Here is a 21,158-nt window from a genome sequence, read left to right on the forward strand (position 1 = left end):
GATTCCGGAACCTGGAACGATCTGAACGGCTACGTTCTCTTCCACGCTCCTGCATCCGAAGATCCACCTTGACGCAAAGGGAAATCAACTCTTCTAATGGATCCGGCAGATCCCTTGTAACCAGCTCATCTTTCAGCCGGTCGGAGAGACCGTTCCAGAAGGCAGCTCTCAGGGCATCATTATTCCAGCGTAGTTCAGAGGCAATGGTCTGGAAATGAACCACGTACTGACCCACGGAACGGGAGCCCTGACGAACACGGAGCAAGTCGGAAGAAGCAGTGGTCATCCTGCCGGGTTCGTCGAAGATTCTTCGAAAGGACGTGATGAAGTTGGTATAGTTGGAAACCACGGAATCAGATCGTTCCCATAATGGAGAGACACCCAATCCAAGGCAGACCCTTCCAGCAGAGAAATAATATATGCTACCTTGGACCGGTCTGTAGGAAAGTTGTGTGCAAGTAGCTCGAAATGTACCTCGCATTGGTTTAAGAAACCGCGACAATTTTTAGGATTCCCATTATAGCGGGACGGAGTAGGCAGCTGAAGGCGCGGGGTGATACCGGACGATGGTTGGACATTGCTGGCAACGGCAACTGGTGCAACTACTGGAACAGGTGCCGGAATTTCAGAGGCTAGAGACGCCTGAATCTGATCTAGACGCCCGGACAACTGCTGGAGGTACTGCATCACCTGACCTTGTGCCGCTTCCTGACTTTGTACTCGGGAAGCCAGGTTCTGGATGGCACTTGAGTCCGTGTTCCGATTCCCCGGGTCCATGGGGCCTGAGTATACTATCACTGACCTGATTTGGGAGTGTTGTGGACTCGGGGCTTCTTCCGATGACCGGGAAGAGGAACCGCTACTGGGTCGCAGTAGAGATGGCCGGATGTAGGTCTTCCTCATGCAGGATTAAGACGGCAGGCAGGAAGCACGGAAGAATACTTGAAGGTTTCCTGAAAGACAAGACTTGTAGAGATACTGAATGCTGAGGCACAGAGGTGCTGGAGGCACAGTAATGCTGAGTGCTGAGGCACTGTGGTGTTGGAGGCACTGAGGTGCTGGAGGCACTGAGGTGCTGGAGGCACAGGTATTGAAGCACAGTAATGCTGAGTGCTGAGGCACTGTGGTGTTGGAGGCACTGAGGTGCTGGAGGCACTGAGGTGCTGGAGGCACGGAAGTGCTTGGAGGCACGGAGGTGCTTGGAGGCACGGAAGTGCGTGAAGGCACGGAGATGCTTGGAGGCACGGAAGTGCTTGGAGGCACGGAGGTGCTTGGAGGCACGGAGGTGCTTGGAGGCATGGAATTGCGTGGAGGCACGGAGATGCTTGGAGGCACGGAAGTGCTTGGAGGCACGGAGATGCTTGGAGGCACGGAAGTGCTTGGAGGCACGGAGGTGCTTGGAGGCACGGAGATGCTTGGAGGCACGGAGATGCTTGGAGGCACGGAAGTGCTTGGAGGCACGGAGGTGCTTGGAGGCACGGAGATGCTTGGAGGCACGGAAGTGCTTGGAGGCACGGAGATGCTTGGAGGCACAGAAGTGCTTGGAGGCACGGAGGTGCTTGGAGGCACGGAGATGCTTGGAGGCACGGAAGTGCTTGGAGGCACGGAGATGCAGACACAGAGACCGCAGGAACGTGGGAGCTCTGGAAATCACAGCTTCTATGGCAGAATCGATGATACTCAGGCACCGGATCTCTGCCCGGCGTCTGGTTTTGAATCCCCCACCCTTGCCTGATTGGCGGAGCAGGCAGGTGACGTCAGTCCTGCTCCGCCTCCCTGACCCCACTCACGATGGCGGCGCCCTCGCTCCGGGAAGCCGCCGGAGGAACGCGCCGACCCGCCGCCGGGACCGGAGACCGCCGGGGGAAGAGAGGCGCTGGGCAGACCAGGTCGCCCGCAGGGACAAGCGCGGCCGCCGTTGCCTGCGGTGAGTGACACCTACCAACTCCTACCCCCAGAACCGTCCCTTACATTCTCTACATTTGGGGTCCATGCTATACGCCTCTTCCAACGTGTCCATCTTGGAGTAGCTGTCATTTACCGCCCCCTGGCATGCCCTCCAAATTCCTTGACAGCTTCCTGGCTTTGTCACCTCCTTTCTTCTGACATTCCCTCAACTATCTTAGGCAACTTCAACATCCCAGTTGATATCACCACAAAATCCCCTGCCTCTAAACTCCTTAACCTTACATCTTCACTTGGTCTCACCCAGTGGACCTCCTTCCTCTCCCATGTGAGTGGGTGCTCACTGGATCTGGTCTTCACTCACCGCTTTGATATTTCTGATTTCTCAAACTCCCCATTTCCCCTCTCAGACCACCCCACTCTCCTTTAACTTATCTCTCTCTGCTACTCTATCCCTACCTCCTGAGGCTATGATCACTAAACGTAACATTGAGACTATTGACACCACATCCCTATCCTCCCTGTTCGACTCACTTCTCTCTCCTATACTGTCTCTCTCATGCCCTGAACAAGCCACATCCCTATGAAATGCTTCCCTTACTTCTGCTCTTGACTCTGTCGCTCCACCAACCACTATTCACACTCGCAGATCAACACCTCAACACTGGCACACCAAATGCACCAGATATTTGCAAAAATGCTCTCGTACTGCTGAGCGACAGTGAAGGAAATCACACTCTAAGGCAGACTTCCTCCATTTCAAACGTATGCTCTCATCCTACAGTGCTACCCTTTCCATCACTAAACAATCTTACTTCAAGAACCACATATCTTTTCTGTCTTTAAACCCCCGGCGCCTTTTTGCCACTCTCATCTCCCTCCTCTACCCACCCCCACCTCGTCTCCCCTCTTCACTATCTACTCTTGACTTTGCCACTTACTTTGCATCCAAAATTGACTCCAAATGTCAAAACATCACATCCCACCAAACCATCAGCAACCAGCCACCTCCATTCCCTTACCACCCCTCCCTATCCCTCTTACCAACTATGACATCTTTCTCCGATGTATCTGGTGAGGAAGTCATGGCCCCTATCCATTCCTCACCCCCCTCCATCTCCCCACTTGACCCTATCCTCTCCCACCTCCTCCAGTACCTCTCTCTCTCAATCTCTCTCTCTGCCTGCTCCCATCTTACTGCTTGACCCATTCCAGTGTGGCTTCCGTCCTCTCCACTCCACCGAAACTGCCTCACAAAAGTCTGCAATGACCTCTTTTCTATTAAATCCAAGAGCCACTACTCATTGCTTATTCTCCTTGACCACTCTGCTGCTTTTAACACTGTGGGCCACCCTCTCCTTCTGCAAATCCTTTACTCCATTGGTCTGCATGATACTGCCCCAGTTCCAGATTAAGGTCCACATGGGCCTGGAGCTGAAATTTATAAAGGGCCTATTATGTGCTGCTGCATGGTTGTGTGACCAGCACTGTGGAGTGGTGACCTACTTTTCTTAGTGTGTATTCCAAGAAGTATTTTTTTGTACTGTTGAATGTGGCTAGAATCATGGAGAGTATAGCTACTGTGTACCTCTAATCTCTACCACCTCAATCTCTATCCCCTCTCGGCTTATACTGTATGATGAATGCACTACTTGTTCTATTAAGATCGGATGGCCATGGCTGGGAGTTAAGACATCCGCGATTCAATTTCTATTTATATCACTTCCAAAGGCAAACCAGAATACCAAATCTATGCACAAACAACCTAGTGATGTGCGGGAGGTAAATGGCTGGGAAGTGCCCCCAAACCACATTATGCCACGTGGTATTGCCCCCAAACTAATTATGCTGCATTATAGTACCCCAATACACATTACGCCACATTGTAGTGCCCCTCACAAACATTAAGCCACATTGTAGTACCCCAATACACCTTATGCCACATCGTAGTGCCCCAATACACATTATGCCACATTATAGTGCCCCAATACACATTTAGCCACATTGTAGTGCCCCCGATACACACTATGCCATATCACAGTGCCCCAGATACACATTATTCCACATTGTATTGCATTGTAGAACCCCTAGTCACCCACAGCTGTTGTAGAACTGCATGTCACAACAGTTTTGCAGGGCTTTGACTGAAATACTGTACCAGCATGTGGCACACATCTCAGCCCAGAGGATACCACACTCCTCACACATATTTAAGTCCAAGACAGGCCCACGCCATTCCCCTGATCTTTGGAGCTGCTCGAGCTGGAGATAGCCCGAGAATATTCACCACTGGGAAGCAAGTGAGGAGCAGAAAGTGGAGGGACAAAGCAGTCCTGTATGGGCTGCTTCACAGAGTCCAGGGCAATCGATGGGGGATTCAAGAGTCTCCCATACCTACTGTTAGGTGCCGCGGTCCGCGGCGCCGCTCGGTCTGCTTCCGGGCGACGCTCACGGCCGCCGCACCTCCCTCGCTGCCCGCCCGGCGCCTAGCAACGCCAGGACGCCGTGCGTACTGTAGCCGCCGGGTCCCTGGCAACGCTAGGACGCCGGGCATCCTCAGCCGCCGGGTCCATGGCAACGGGGACGCCGTTGGCGGACCGCGTTCCCCGTTGCCAGATAAGACTGATTAGTTGTTCGTGCAGCAGGGCAGCTGCACGACAACTATTAATTAGTGTCTGGGGGCTGGTCTTGCGGGCCCTCCTGTCATTGGCCAGCAGGGCCTTTTTATGGGAGCCAGCACACTGCAGCCTCGCCGGTGATAGCTTCCTGTACGCTGTTCCTGCCTTGCAAAGTTTGTTCCTGGTCTGCTGTATCTGGTCGATCCTGCTCCCCGTGCTCCTGAGTCCTGGAGTTCTGAAGCCGGTCCTGGGAATCCTTCCAGTCCAAGTGAACCTGTTGCTGTCATCTGGGGGTTCTTGTTGATTGGGGTTCTCTCCCGGTTCCGTGAGTAGCGGCTTCTGCCGCGTGTTGCGGCCTAGGCCGCTTAATCCTAGCGTTTGTTTTGTACTGGTGTTTTTTGCGGAGGTTTCCGCTTTTCACTGTCCTCCCCGGTGCCGTGTGGGGTGTGGACAGTGGTATCCTTTGTTGTTCTTTTCCTTTGGCGGCGTGCCGCACATATATTTAGTTTTAGGGTAGTTAGTAGCCCCTAGCCTTCTGTTTGCTTTAGTTAGAGGTCCCCTTGTTATTATCCTGTCTCGGTTCACGCCTTGTCTCACTCTAAGACCTGGGGGCATCGGAGTTGGGCAGACCTAATCCGCCCTTCAAACGCGGCAGCCGTGGGCCCAAGAAACCATAGTCACGCAGGCGTGAACTGACCACATGGGTGAGACAATGGAGGTAGGGTGCTAGGGGCTATTTCCATACCTCACCTTATTTCAGCGTCACGTCCTGGTGCTCTGGACTCACTACGCAACATCTCTCCTGTTCTGAGCACCAGGAACGTAACACCTACTGAATATGGCAGGGTTAGGCAACCATTGCTCCAACTGGCTTGCCCCGCTGTGTCAGTGGGGTCTATAGGGAGTCGCCCTGCCAGCACAGCACATCCTCTTTACTCAGCGACCCACCAGCGATTGTGTCTTGCGGTGACTGATGTGGGGGAAGAGGAAGCTGGAAGAACTCAAAGCAGGGCCGCGACAGGGAAGGGGGGGAGGGGAGGTGGAGGACAGCAGAGAGGTGCCAGGGTCAGCCAGAGAAGGGGCAGAGCAGAGAGGGGAAAGTCGGTTACACTAGTGCATATATATATACCAAAATTTAATGACAAAATTACAATAAAAAACATATAGATGGACTCGTACAATTAATAAAAAAACATGGAGCTTATCTGTAGTCTCTCATGGATAGAGCGGGGAGCCAGTAAGTGCCCTACTTTGTATGCACCTTATGTATGTCACCCATATTGTGAAATTGCTGTCTAAATTCCCGCACTAAGCAACTGGTTCACGGGGGTTAGCGCTGTTTGCACCCCTTATACATATATATATATATATATATATATATTTATTTATTAAGTTTCTTACATAGGGCAGCAAATTCCGTTGCGCTTTACAACATATATATATATATATATATATATTTATATTTATTTACACAGGGTGATTCAAACATCGCAGTATACCCTTGTCAAAGTTGTAGTGCACCCCTTTGTTTCAAAAACTGCGCAGGAAACGGGAAAACTGACTTAGATTCAAGATGGCCAATTTCAAAATGGTGTCCATGTTCGGTACATACCCTAAAAGATAGCCCACCTCACTTATACCTTACTGGAGTATCAGTTTTCCCATTTCCTGCACAGTTTTTGAAACAAAAGGGTGTACTGCGGCTTTTGAATCACTCTGTATATACCACAACCACAGTATATGCATCTGTATGTAACAGGATCAAAAAATATAATTTTGCCAGCACTTGCATACATGGTATACTGGCACTGTCTGAGGCTCAGGGATATGCATTAGGAGGGCACTATGACACACTGATAAGCAGCGAGCAGCAGGGGTGTATCTAGGGGTCAGAGCGCCCCTGGCAAAATAAGGGACTGGCACCCCCCATTTTAAATAAGGACAGTGCACTCCAAAAAAGAGGTGTGGTCACACAATAGTACCACCAATTCAAATTACGCCACACAGTAGGGCCCTTTACATTACACCGCATAGTAGTAGTGTCTTTTACACATTAAACTCAGTGTTAGTGCCCTTTACATACTATGCCCACACAGTAGTAGTGCCTCTTACACATTGTGGCCACACAGTAGTAGTGCCTCTTACACATTGTGGCCACACAGTAGTAGTACCTGACTGACCAATGGAATGGCTTCTCAGCATGGCACTGTGGGCTGTCTATATGTGCAGACACTGCAGGAGCAGTGGGGGATGGAGCACAGGAAAGTCACTGCACGCTGCAATGCATATTAGTAGCGGTGTACCCAGCAGAGAAGCTGGGCTCACTGCTACTAATATTCATATGGGTGGAAGTTAGGTCCCTGGATAGAACTACTTACTTGTTATTCTAGGATGCTGATCACTGAGGAGGGCACACTGGTGTGTGTGTTCCTAAAAGGTTGTGTGTCTACATGTGGTACAACCTCGTTTCCGTCACTCGGTGGGCGTGTTCAACATTTGACCACCCCATATGCCCCCCAGACCACCAGACATATGCCACATCAATGTCCCTCTAAATACCTTTACTATCCACAACAGCAGTGCAGTATGTGATCAGGGAAATGTTAGGGTAAGGAGTGCAGCACAGCTGATACTGACCGTATTGTAGAACTCTACTATAGAGGTGACAATTTTGTAGCAGTCCTTCCACCAGTTTACCTCTGAGCTGCCCTTCTGGAGCTGTTCCCATGTCCTCAGATACGCCAGGTGTCTTGAGCTTGTGCCCTGGGAGAGGGGGAGAGGCCGGAGGCAGACACATCCCTGTGCTGCACATAACACCAGGTCAGCACTTATTTCATCACCAATATCTTGTTAATATAAAGTAAGTGCACTGCTTCTCAGTGACTATGCTGCTGGGGATCCTCCCGGCTCCATCACACTGTGGTCCCGGCTCTGCTGGATTTATACATCCACAGAGCCCAATGTAGGGAAGGACGGCCCTGGCAGTGATGGGGACTGGGTGTGAGGCAGCGGCAGGCTGCTGTCACCTATCCTGACAGGTCTGAGACCTCCCTCTTCTTTGAATAATAGTGTGTAGCCAGGGCCGAAACTAGGGTTTCTGTCACCCGGGGCAAGACAGTCATTTGGCGCCCCCACCTCCCCCACCTCCCCGTTATACAGAAATACATCCTCCCATACATGTATACACCATCAATAATACACAGTACGGTACATATCTACACAGCCCCTGAATATACACATACTACCAAAATAAACATATATACGTGCCCCTGTATATACACATACCCCAATATACTGTGATTAAATACACCCCTCCTATACAAACAAATGAAGTACCCACCCGGGGTACTCCGGCATACACACACAACACCGGGTTACACTGCACTGCTCCAGTACACACACACAGGGTTAGACTGCACTGCTCCAACACATGCACACACACACAGGGTTACACTGCACTGCTCCAGTACACACACACACGGTTACACTGCACTGCTCCAACACATGCACACACACACAGGGTTACACTGCACTGCTCCAACACACGTACACACAGGGTTACACTGCACTGCTCCAACACACATACACACAGGGTTACACTGAACTGCTCCAGCACACATACCCACAGGGTTACACTGAACTGCTCCAACACACATACACACAGGGTTACACTGCACTGCTTCAACATACACACACAGGGTTACACTGCACTGCTCCAACACACACACACACACACACACACACACACACACACACACACACACACACACACACACACACACGGTTACACTGCACTGCTCCAACACACAGGGTTACACTGAACTGCTCCAGCACACATACACACAGGGTTACACTGCACTGCTTCAACATACACACACAGGGTTACACTGCACTGCTCCAACACACGCACACACACACACACACACACACACACACACACACACACACACACACACACACACGGTTACACTGCACTGCTCCAACACACAGGGTTACACTGAACTGCTCCAGCACACACGCACACACACAGGGTTACACTTCACTGTTCCAACACACTTCACTGTTCCAACACACACACACACACACACACACACACACACACACACACACACACACACACACAGACACGGTTACACTGAACTGCTCCAACACACATACACACAGGGTTACACTGCACTGCTTCAACATACACACAGGGTTACACTGCACTGCTCCAACACATGCACACACACACAGGGTTACACTGCACTGCTCCAACACACATACACACTCACAGGGTTACACTGCACTGCTCCAACACACAGGGTTACACTGCACTGCTCCAACACGCATACACACTCACAGGGTTACACTGCACTGCTCCAACACACATACACACATACACACAGGGTTACACTGAACTGTTCAAGCACACATACACACAGGGTTACACTGCACTGCTTCAACACACACACACACACACACACACACACACACACACACACGCACTCAGGGTTTCACTGCACTGCTCACACACACTAGGTTAAAGTACACTGCACACACACATATTGTACATATATAGCTGCCCGCCTCTCCCTACCTACTTTTAGTGCTGATCTGCTGTGTCAGTCAGGGCCCCCTCCTCTCCATTTCTGAAGTGTGCTGTCACAGTGACAGTCACACACACAGCGCTGGCAGAAGCGACGGCTGTGTTTCCGGGAAGCAGCTGTAGCCTCTACGGAAGCGTCCTGGCGCAGCGGAGCGAGGCGGCGCCTCTGCAACCCTGCGCCGTCCTGCACTGGTCGTTCCCGCTTACTGCCTCGCGCCGGTGCCCCCCTAGCCCCCCCCTAGTTGCGGCCCTGGTGTAGCCTGATTCCTGGGTTGTAGCCGGCACCCAGCCCTTCTCTCTAGGCAAGTGAAGGCGTATACCGGCACTCTCAAATGGGACAGTGAGCTGAAATGTACAACTAGCTGTGGGTGACATCGCCAGCGCGCGCCCCTGGCAGCCTTCACGAACGGACCTCAGCTGCCTATGCACTGCGTGAGGTGGTGGGGGCATCACCTTGACAACACGCGATGTGACGCGGAGGAGGTGCCAAACATGGACTTGCAGTGCACCGCCGCGCCATGTGATATTTGGTGATTGGGCTGCCGGCGGCTTGGTTTTTAGTGTGCATGGCTGACCTTACTCACAGGTAGGCAGGCTGGGCTGTAGCACAGGAAAAACAGTTTTCCTGTCTACTACGGCAACCCAGCAAAACAGTTGCAGTGGGCCTATTTTGATGGGGTGGCCAGGAGCTGCAGCTCCACCTGTCCCATTGTTAATCCGGCTCCGTACTGCCCTCTCCTGGCTATACTCCTAAATCTCTGACTGTTCCTTCTTTGTCTCCTCTCATGGTCCCCCCCCCCCCCCCCCCCACACACACACACTAACTGTAGGTGTCCCCCAAGGTTCTGTTCTTGGTCCTCTCCTTTTCTCTCTCTATACATCCTCTTTAGGTAAACTCAGCTCTTTTGACTTACAATATCATCTCTATGCTGATGATACTCAAATCTATCTTTCCTCCCCTGAACTCTCACCTACTCTCCTCACTCGTGTATCCAACTGTCTCTCTACTATCTATTCTTGGATGTCCCAGCGCTTTCTTAAACTTAACATGTCTAAAGGTGTGTACACACGGTGAGATTTCCCCTTTCGACTATATAGTCAAAATTGCAAGGAAAGTTAATGGAAATCGCAAGGTGTTAGGCAGCTTGCGATCCCAATGCGATCCCAATGCGCTCTCCCGCGGGGTCGCTATCGCAAGGCTAGATAGACTGTTCAGGCAAATCAATCTTGACTACCTAGTGCATGGCTACCATCAGAAATTGTGGGGTCTGTGACTGACAAAACAGGCAGCCCCCCCCCCCCCCAAAAAAAAAAAAGTTAAATAAAAATATACATTTAAAAAAATCGAAAATAACATTTCTATGCAGACAAGGAGCAACACCATTTATACCCCTTGCATCATATCAAGAGTCCCCACAGTAATGCCCATCACCATATTATGCCCCACACAGTAATGCCCCTGACACCGTATTATGGGGGTAATTCTGAGTTGATCGCAGCAGAAAGTTTGTTAGCAATTGGGCAAAACCATGTGCACTGCAGGGAGGGCAGATATAACATTTGCAGAAAGAGTTAGATTTGGGTGGGTTATTTCGTTTCTGTGCAGGGTAAATACTGGCTGCTTTATTTTTACACTGCAATTTAGACTGCAGATTGAACACACCACAGCCAAATTTAACTCTCTCTGCACATGTTATATCTGCTTCCCCTGCAGTGCACATGGTTTTGCCCAACTGCTAAAACGTTTTCTGCTGCGATCAACTCGGAATTACCCCCTATGGCCACACAATAATTATGCAAGTACCTGTTACATGTAGTTATCAGGGGTTCTGCTCATTGTCAGGAGATTCCTTCTTTCCCTTCCCCATTGCTGCTGCTGTCCCCATCCCTCATGCCGCAGACTGCCCTCCTCCGTCCCCGCTGTTCTGCTGCTGTCCTCCATCCTCCTGCAGCTCTGTATTAAAAAATGCCCCTCCCAAAATGGCCACCGCCTCAGAGGAGACAGTTATTAAAGACACTAGAGGGCTCCTCTAGTATCTTGAATGACTGTCTCCTCTGTGACGGTGGCAATTTTTGGAGGGATATTTTCAATACAGAGCTGCTGGAGGGTCGGAGGACAGTGACAGAACAGCGGGGACGACAGCAGAATGGCGGAGACGGCGGTAGGCGGCTGCATGAGCATCTCAGGTCCTCCTCTCTCTGTCAGAGAGGCTGGGCCCAGGACAGATGTGCACCCAGCACCCCCCCTGATGGCGGTCCTAATCTAGTGTACTATCTAGTACAAAGTATAGTTAAAATTGGCACTTAGTTAAAATCGTACATAGACAAAATTGAAAATACAGATAGTGGACTCTGGGAGAGTTCAAGGGAAATCACATAGTCAAAATCGGTATAGCAGGATCTCACCATGTGTATGCACCTTAAGGGCCTTAACACACTAGCCGGTTTTCCCCGGATGGCAAAAAGCCGGACAAACTTTGTCCGGCTTTTTGCCATCCGGGAGAAACCGGCAAAGTCGCTCACACAGGACGGCTTTGAGCCGTGTGTGATGCTGTGCGCATGCGCAGCATCAGACACGGCTTCAGAAAAAAACGTTGTGTGTGAAGGAGCCCTTCACACACACGGTTTACTGGCTACAAGTTGTGTGTGAAGGAGCCCTTCACACACACGGTTTACTGGCTACAAAGACGGCCCGGCGCCGGCCCGGCAGCCGGACCTTCCAGTGGTGAGACCCGGCTGCAACCCGGCATCCGGGCCGGGGCCGTGCAGTGTGAAGGGACCCTACCCCTCACACTGTTAACTACAATGCCGGCACGGGATAAAGCCGTCCGGCTTTTTCCCGGCCGGCAAAAGCCGGGTAGTGTGTTTTAGCCCTATAGGTTCATACACACGGTGAGATTTTGACTATCTTCGATTTTGACCTTGCTATTTCCCCTGAACTCCCCAGAGCCCTGAACCACTGATACTGACTATCTGTACTTGAGACTTTGACTAAGTGCCAACTTGACTATACTATGTACTAGATTGTACACAATATTGGGGGTCATTCCGAATTGATCGCTCGCGTTTTTTGCAGCGCAGCACACAGGTTACTACTGCGCATGCATATGCACCGCAATGCGCAGGTGCATCGTACGGGTACAAAGCGGATCGTTGCTGAGCGATGGATTTAACGAATAATTCATTCGCACAGCCGATCGCAAGGAGATTGACAGGAAGAGGGCGTTTGTGGGTGTCAACTGACCATTTTCAGGGAGTGTTTGGAAAAACGCAGGTGTGTCCAAGCGTTTGCAGGGCGGGTGTCTGACGTCAATTCCGGGATCAAAAAGACTGAAGTGATCGCAAGGGCTGAGTAAGTCCAGAGCTACTCGGAAACTGCAAAAAACTTTTTCAGCCCGCTCGGCTGCACACGCGTTCGCACTCTTGCAAAGCGAAAATACACTCCCCTGTGGGCGGCGACTATAGAAACATAGAATTTGACGGCAGATAACAACCACTTGGCCCATCTAGTCTGCCCCTTAAACTATGCGTTTGCATGGCTGCTAAAAGTAGCTAGCGAGCGATCAACTCGGAATGACCCCCCATAGTTATGATTGTCTTGTCTGCACAGTCTATCTTTTCTTGCGATACCGACCCCACGGGACTGCACATCGGTATCGCAAGCTGTGTACACACGGTGTGATTTGCACTAACTTTCCTTTACAATTTTGACACCTTAATGCTGCTTTCACATCGCAAAACCTGCTTTTGAAATGGTATTTGAAACGGTTCTTAAAACGGGTCTGAGCAGTTAAACCCCTTTCACATCTCATGTTGTAACCAGTAAATTACCATTTCATTACCGTTTTGGTACCTTTCACACTGAACCCGTTTCACCCATAGAAAACAGTGGTTGTCATTATAAATGGACTTTTCTGGCCCACACATTATTAATAATTTGGATAGTCGTACGATGGAACCCAGCAGCTTGAAGCATATCTATTTATATTAGAAGGGATTAGGTACTTGGTTTGTCTTTTTGGGAGGCACAAGTATTATTTATATATTTTTTAAAATATTATTATTATTATTATTTTTTTTAGATGGAATGGTAAAATTCAGAAAAAAAATGGCGTGGGGTCCCCCCTCCAAAGCATAACCAGCCTCGGGCTCTTCGAGCTGGTCCTGGTTCTAAAAATGCGGGGGAAAAATTGACAGGGGATCCCCCGTATTTTTAAAACCAGCACCGGGCTCTGCGCCTGGTGCTGGTGCAAAAAATACGGGGGACAAAAAGAGTAGGGGTCCCCCGTATTTTTTACACCAGCATCGGGCTCCACTAGCTGGACAGATAATGCCACAGCCGGGGGTCACTTTTATACAGTGCCCTGCGGCCGTGGCATTAAATATCCAACTAGTCACCCCTGGCCGGGGTACCCTGGGGGAGTGGGGACCCCTTCAATCAAGGGGTCCCCCCCCAGCCACCCAAGGGCCAGGGGTGAAGCCCGAGGCTGTCCCCCCCATCCATTGGCTGCGGATGGGAGGCTGATAGCCTTGAGTAAAATGACAGAATATTGTTTTTCCAATAGTACTACAAGTCCCAGCAAGCCTCCCCCGCAAGCTGGTACTTGGAGAACCACAAGTACCAGCATGCGGAGGAAAACCGGGCCCGCTGGTACCTGTAGTACTACTGGGAAAAAAATACCCAAATAAAAACAGGAGACACACACCGTGACAAGTACAACTTTATTACACACTGCCGACACACACATACTTACCTATGTTGACACGAAGCAGTCGGTCCTCTTCTCCAAGTAGAATCCACGGGTACCTGAAAATAAAAGATAATTATACTCACCTGATCCATGGTCCAGAGATAAATCCACGTACTTGTCAAAAAAAGAAAACGAACACCCGACCAGCGAACTGAAAGGGGTCCCATGTTGACACATGGGACCCCTTTCCCCGAATGCAGAGAGACCCCCCCGTGACTGCTGTCACTGAAAGGTCTCGTAAGCCAATCAGCGAGCGCAACGTCCTTGCACTCTGCTGATTGGCTCTGTGCGCGTCTGAGCTGTCAGCGCATCGCACAGCTCCCTCCATTATATTCAATGGTGGGAACTTTGCGGTTAGTGGTGGGGTCACCCGCGGTCAGCGGCTGACCGCGGGTAACCCCACCGCTGACGGCAAAGTTCCCACCATTGCAAGTAATGGAGGCAGCTGTGCGATGCTCTGTCTGAGCTTAGACGCGCACAGCCAATCAGGTGAGCGCCACGGAGTAGCGCTTCCTGATTGGCTGAAGGGACCTCAGTGACAGGAGTCACGTGATGTCCCGGCATTCGGGGAAAGGGGTCTCATGTGTCAACATGGGACCCCTTTCAGTCCGGTGGTTCGGGTGTTCGTGTTTTTTTTTTTGCCAAGTACGAGGATTATCTCTGGACGTGGATTTATCTCTGGACACTGGCAGGTGAGTATAATTTTTTTCACAGGTACCCTCGGATCGTCGGAGACTGTGGCAGTCGGCGTGTCAACATAGGTAAGTATGTATGTGTGTCGGCAGTGTGTAATAAAGTTATACTTGTCACAAGTACAAGGGCTGAGTAAGTCCAGAGCTACTCGGAAACTGCAAAAAACTTTTTCAGCCCGCTCGGCTGCACACGCGTTCGCACTCTTGCAAAGCGAAAATACACTCCCCTGTGGGCGGCGACTATAGAAACATAGAATTTGACGGCAGATAACAACCACTTGGCCCATCTAGTCTGCCCCTTAAACTATGCGTTTGCATGGCTGCTAAAAGTAGCTAGCGAGCGATCAACTCGGAATGACCCCCCATAGTTATGATTGTCTTGTCTGCACAGTCTATCTTTTCTTGCGATACCGACCCCACGGGACTGCACATTGGTATCGCAAGCTGTGTACACACGGTGTGATTTGCACTAACTTTCCTTTACAATTTTGACACCTTAATGCTGCTTTCACATCGCAAAACCTGCTTTTGAAATGGTATTTGAAACGGTTCTTAAAATGGGTCTGAGCAGTTAAACCCCTTTCACATCTCATGTTGTAACCAGTAAATTACCATTTCATTACCGTTTTGGTACCTTTCACACTGAACCCGTTTCACCCATAGAAAACAGTGGTTGTCATTATAAATGGACTTCTCTGGCCCACACATTATTAATAATTTGGATAGTCGTACGATGGAACCCAGCAGCTTGAAGCATATCTATTTATATTAGAAGGGATTAGGTACTTGGTTTGTCTTTTTTGGAGGCACAAGTATTATTTATATATTTTTTAAAATATTATTATTATTATTATTTTTTAGATGGAATGGTAAAATTCAGAAAAAAAATGGCGTGGGGTCCCCCCTCCAAAGCATAACCAGCCTCGGGCTCTTCGAGCTGGTCCTGGTTCTAAAAATGCGGGGGAAAAATTGACAGGGGATCCCCTGTATTTTTAAAACCAGCACCGGGCTCTGCGCCTGGTGCTGGTGCAAAAAATACGGGGGACAAAAAGAGTAGGGGTCCCCCGTATTTTTTACACCCGAAAACGAAAACGAACACCCGACCAGCGAACTGAAAGGGGTCCCATGTTGACACATGGGACCCCTTTCCCCGAATGCAGAGAGACCCCCCAGTGACTGCTGTCACTGAAAGGTCTCGTAAGCCAATCAGCGAGCGCAACGTCCTTGCACTCTGCTGATTGGCTCTGTGCGCGTCTGAGCTGTCAGCGCATCGCACAGCTCCCTCCATTATATTCAATGGTGGGAACTTTGCGGTTAGTGGTGGGGTCACCCGCGGTCAGCGGCTGACCGCGGGTAACCCCACCGCTGACGGCAAAGTTCCCACCATTGCAAGTAATGGAGGCAGCTGTGCGATGCGCTGTCTGAGCTTAGACGCGCACAGCCAATCAGGTGAGCGCCACGGAGTAGCGCTTCCTGATTGGCTGAAGGGACCTCAGTGACAGGAGTCACGTGATGTCCCGGCATTCGGGGAAAGGGGTCTCATGTGTCAACATGGGACCCCTTTCAGTCTGGTGGTTAGGGTGTTCGTGTTTTTTTTTTTGCCAAGTACGAGGATTATCTGATCTCTGGACGTGGATTTATCTCTGGACACTGGCAGGTGAGTATAATTTTTTTCACAGGTACCCTCGGATCGTCGGAGACTGTGGCAGTCGGCGTGTCAACATAGGTAAGTATGTATGTGTGTCGGCAGTGTGTATTAAAGTTGTACTTGTCACGGTGTGTGTCTCCTGTTTTTATTTGGGTATTTTATTCCCAGTAGTACTACAGGTACCAGCGGGCCCATTTTTCTCCCGCATGCTGGTACTTGTGGTTCTCCAAGTACCAGCTTGCGGGGGAGGCTTGCTGGGACTTGTAGTACTATTGGAAAAAACAATATTCTGTCATTTTACTCAAGGCTATCAGCCTCCCATCCGCAGCCAATGGATGGGGGGGGACAGCCTCGGGCTTCACCCCTGGCCCTTGGGTGGCTGGGGGGGGGGGACCCCTTGATTGAAGGGGTCCCCACTCCCCCAGGGTACCCCGGCCAGGGGTGACTAGTTGGATATTTAATGCCACGGCCGCAGGGCACTGTATAAAAGTGACCCCCGGCTGTGGCATTATCTGTCCAGCTAGTGGAGCCCGATGCTGGTGTAAAAAATACGGGGGACCCCTACTCTTTTTGTCCCCCGTATTTTTTGCACCAGCACCAGGCGCAGAGCCCGGTGCTGGTTTTAAAAATACGGGGGATCCCCTGTCAATTTTTCCCCCGCATTTTTAGAACCAGGACCAGCTCGAAGAGCCCGAGGCTGGTTATGCTTTGGAGGGGGGACCCCACGCCATTTTTTTCCATGTTTTTCCCGTTTAAACGTTTATAAAGCCACTCTCACATGTGTCTCCTGTGTTTTCCAAGCTGTTTCCTGGTTGTGGCTGCTGACATCACACATGGAGACAGCCTATGACCTGCTGGGGCTTGCAAATACCGTTTCAGACCCTTTCACACTGCACAGTGAAATGGGACTGAAACGGGTAGGACCCTTCTTTTTTACCGTTTCAAAATACCGGTATTTTGAAAACGGTAAATTGAAGGGGACCCTTTCACATCGCAGCTTGACCCGTTTAGGAAGCCAGTTAAAACGGCAAAATACCGGGTATAAGCTGCGGTGTGAAAGGGGTATTAGACTGAGCTGATCATCTTTCCACCCTCCCGCACAACCTCACCTTCCACAATGTCATTATCCATTGATGGCACTGCTATCTCCTCTAGCCCCCAAATGTGCTGTCTTGGAGTAATCCTTGACTCCTCCCTCTCCTTCAAACCACACATTCAGCACCTCTCACAAACATGTAATCTCAAAAACATTTCCAGGATCAGACCTTTTCTCACCCAGGATGCCACTAAGACCCTTATCCACTCACTGGTCATCTCCAGACTAGACTACTGCAATCTTCTCCTATGTGGCATCCATGACAATTACCTCTCTCCACTCCAATCTATCCTCAGTTCTGCTGCCCGGCTCATCTTCCTCACTAAACCTACTACATCCACCTCCTCTCTCTTACAAGCCCTTCACTGCCCCCCCCTCCCCTTCCCCTTCAGAATCCATTTCAAGCTTCTCACACTCACTTACAAAGCTCTCACCCATTCCTCTGCAAGTTACATCTCTGACCGTATCTCCTTTTACACTCCCACCCATCCTCTTCGCTCTGCTAATGCACGCTGCCTCTCCAGCCTACTGATTACCTCCTCCCAAGTGCATCCCAGAAGGATGACATCGCAAAGTGATTGACAGGTGGCGGTCACTCTGGGGTGGCAACACAGCGTTGGGTGGGGGGGGGGGGGGGGGGGCAGGAAACATGGGCATGTCATGGCCGTTTCCTGCAACGGGAAACATGGTGGCAATGCTTAAGGTATTCAGCCTCTGACAAGCATGACTGTTGTTCACCATTTAGCCCAACGAAACTACTTACATTTTCTGATTTTGTAGACCACTTCAGCTAAAATGGTATTCAAGTAGACCTTTGAAACAAGGCCATCCGTGGTGAAATAGTATGGTTAGGTATTGAGGGGCAAATTATTAAGCTCCTACCTTCCATGTTACAGGCTGGGTTTGAAAAATGACAGTTAGGAGCTGACTGGCCGGTGCTTTATCACCATCCACTTTATCACTTCACCGAGCTTAATAAATCTGCCCCTGAATGTATAGTAATGTACGGCTGATGTTGGGTGAGGTAGTACAAAGATCAGTGAAATAGAATAATATGATAATTACTTGATGCTGGGATTTTGGTTTTGTGCTTTATGTAGGAGGAAATTAAGAAGAGGATAACTGATCTGGAAATAACTATATCAAGTAAAGAAAGGAGTGTAGCCAGTCAAAAGGAAATTTACTGTGAAGCCCAGGTAAGTGACATTTCTTCTTTTATTAGGATAAATACAGGACAAGTCAAATAAATATATTTTTTGTCAACATTTAGTGAAAACCCCCTGTACCTGTCAAGTAATACCTTTGTGCATTAGATGTTGCACATTCCATCTTCCTTGGTTAAAGATTATGAACAGAACCTTAGGGGGACATGTACTAAGCAGTGATAAAAGTGGAGAAGTGAGCCAGTGGAGAAGCTGCCCATGGCAACCAATCAGCTGCTCTGTATACGTTTATAGTATGCAAATTCTAAATGTTATGTCAATCCTGATTGGGCACCATGGGCAGCTTCTCCACTGACTCACTTCTCCACTTTTATCACTGCTTAGTACATGTTCCCCGTGTTCCCAGCATTCTATGCGGCTACTTGCTTTTTCTGGTGCTTATGTTACTTTTATATGGCTGCACTCGCTACCTCTAGGCCTGATCCAGAGACGGACACATATCCGATATTTTGCGTAAGTCTTACGATGGTGAATGCAGTGAGTATTTATTTGCAAAGTGATTGACAGTCAGGAAGCGTTTAGAGGAGGTAATGGGGAGTGCCGGCAAAAATGCAGACGTGTTGCAACCGTTTTGGGGGCGAATTTGAGGCTGCGAATGCAATACTGTATGCAGCTGCAATGTCTCTTGCGTCTTACTTCCTGCAGACATGCTGCTCGACTATAGGGCTACAGAGAACTTTGCAACAGTTGCAGTTCTGCAACAGTTGCTGCGTCTTGTACGCCATGGCTGGGATTTGAAAAGATGCCGGGGGAATCTCAATACAAATCCAGGCTGCAGCGACATTGTATAGTTTCATACATTTGGCACTGTGGTGGCATTTGCATGCATCTCTGAACCGGAATTATGACTGTGGAACGCAGGTGGAACACCCTGAAAGCCGGAAGTCCTGAACCCGGAAGTCACGGTGTCAAAGTCAGAAAAATATCTCTATGCACACTACCATATTTGCACCTCACACAGGTCCGTGCTGCGCATGCGTACGCTCTCCCGTACGTGCGCATACTCGCAGTCGCGGGCACCCGCAGGCGCATGGTATGCGTATTTACGGTAGAGTTTATGTAATCGTAGCGTGCGACTCATTCGTTACATATTTTCACTAATAATGTATTTTGTAGATCATGGTCCCTTTGATAGATTCTGAAAGTTTGGTTAATATAGAATGTTTATGAACAGAGGAATCCCTCTTTGTTTGATACGAAGGGTCAGACAGGAGTAATACAGTGGTGTTTAGTATCCATCGGAAGAATATTTAATTAGAAATATTCCGGTGTTGGTTTGAAGCAGATCAATCGCTCGTGCGAATAGTTATGGACATAAGAAGTTTATGAACATTTACTTTATTTGCACTTTATTACCCATGCGGCGGGAAACCCAGTTTCCCTCCCACCTGAGCAGTTGGAAATAGTCACAGCCCACCTGTATGAATCAACCTATGACCTTTTGTTATAATGCGAAGCCGAATTCCGGTGTCCAATGAACAATGAGATTGTAGGGACCATTGAATTGTATTGTGTGTGGGGCATAAATAGGCAAGCCGACCGTATCCAGTTCACTCTCTTCAACGGTTCTCATTGCTGATAATCGGGAGCTGGATATCGAGGCGCATGCGATCGTTCCCCTTGTGCGTAAGTGTTTCTCCGCAATCATATTGTCTTACTGTGAGCCATCTCTCTCTCTCTCTCTCTCTCTACTCTTTCTCACGTATTTTCCTTTAATTGTATTGTATTGTATTTCCTGTATAGTTATTTGGTTAGTTGGTTTATGTTATATTGTAGTGTATGCTTTGTACTGTGATTCTTTTTGCAAGTATAATAGTCATAATACATATAATAGGTTTCGGACCCTAAGCCCAGGTATCTGTGTATTCTTTATAGTGTTAAGTATTCTCTGAGCGTCGGTGACGCTCAAGCAGCTTTGTAGTTAATCAGGTTACACCAGGTTGCACTTACACTCTATCACCGCACTAAGGTTTACTGTGTATTTCATAGTTAAAGGTATAGATATAAAGGTTTAACGTTGTGAGCGTCTGCATCGCTGGTGATCTCCTCGTGGTCCCGAGCGTCCGCTACGCTACAGCGAATCATTACGTTAGTCGGCAGCCAATAGCGTGCCTGCCTGTGATCACTGGGCCGTAAGCGAACGTGACGCTTGAGCGTCTCGACTACGGCTGAGCGATCGCTACGCAACTTGCGTACCCTTACGGTACTTCTTACGTAGATAGCGTACAGTGTTCTAAGACCTCTTAAAGTGATTTATATACGATATATATTCAGCTTTATCAATTGGGGGCCGTCCAGTCCTTCACATATCTGCACTAGGTAGATCAGCAGACATTATCCATCAGCAAAGGGCGGGAGGTTGTATCCCTCGTAGTGCTGACGGGATAAGCGTCTGCTTCGCTTAGGTAAAGAGTGCTGAAGGAATCCGGGAACCGGAGGTAAGAGCAAAACGCTAGTGTCTTTTAAAACTGTTTATTTTTCTGTCTTGCGTACACACGCACGCACATATATATCTGCATTTCTTTTTCATTTATGTATTTTCGTATATCACTCTCCTGTCTGCTAGTTTTATAGTTGATAAAAGTGCTGAGAGAAATTTGCCGCTATTTCAATAGTTTGAGTAAAGGTAATATAGTT

At 49.4% G+C, this 21,158-nt stretch overlaps 1 protein-coding gene across 1 annotated transcript in view; it reads left to right on the top strand.

Moving 5' to 3' along the window:
• The window catches only part of LOC135056111 (E3 ubiquitin-protein ligase RNF135-like), a 90,583-nt gene that overhangs the window by 17,118 nt on the left and 52,307 nt on the right, over positions 1–21,158 (top strand). Inside the window, exon 2 of the mRNA XM_063960879.1 lies at positions 18,399–18,494. Coding sequence (XP_063816949.1) covers positions 18,399–18,494 — 96 coding nt within the window. The remainder of the gene's footprint in view (positions 1–18,398; positions 18,495–21,158) is intronic.

Source organism: Pseudophryne corroboree, chromosome 3, assembly GCF_028390025.1.
Source record: "Pseudophryne corroboree isolate aPseCor3 chromosome 3, aPseCor3.hap2, whole genome shotgun sequence".
NCBI lineage: Eukaryota > Metazoa > Chordata > Amphibia > Anura > Myobatrachidae > Pseudophryne > Pseudophryne corroboree.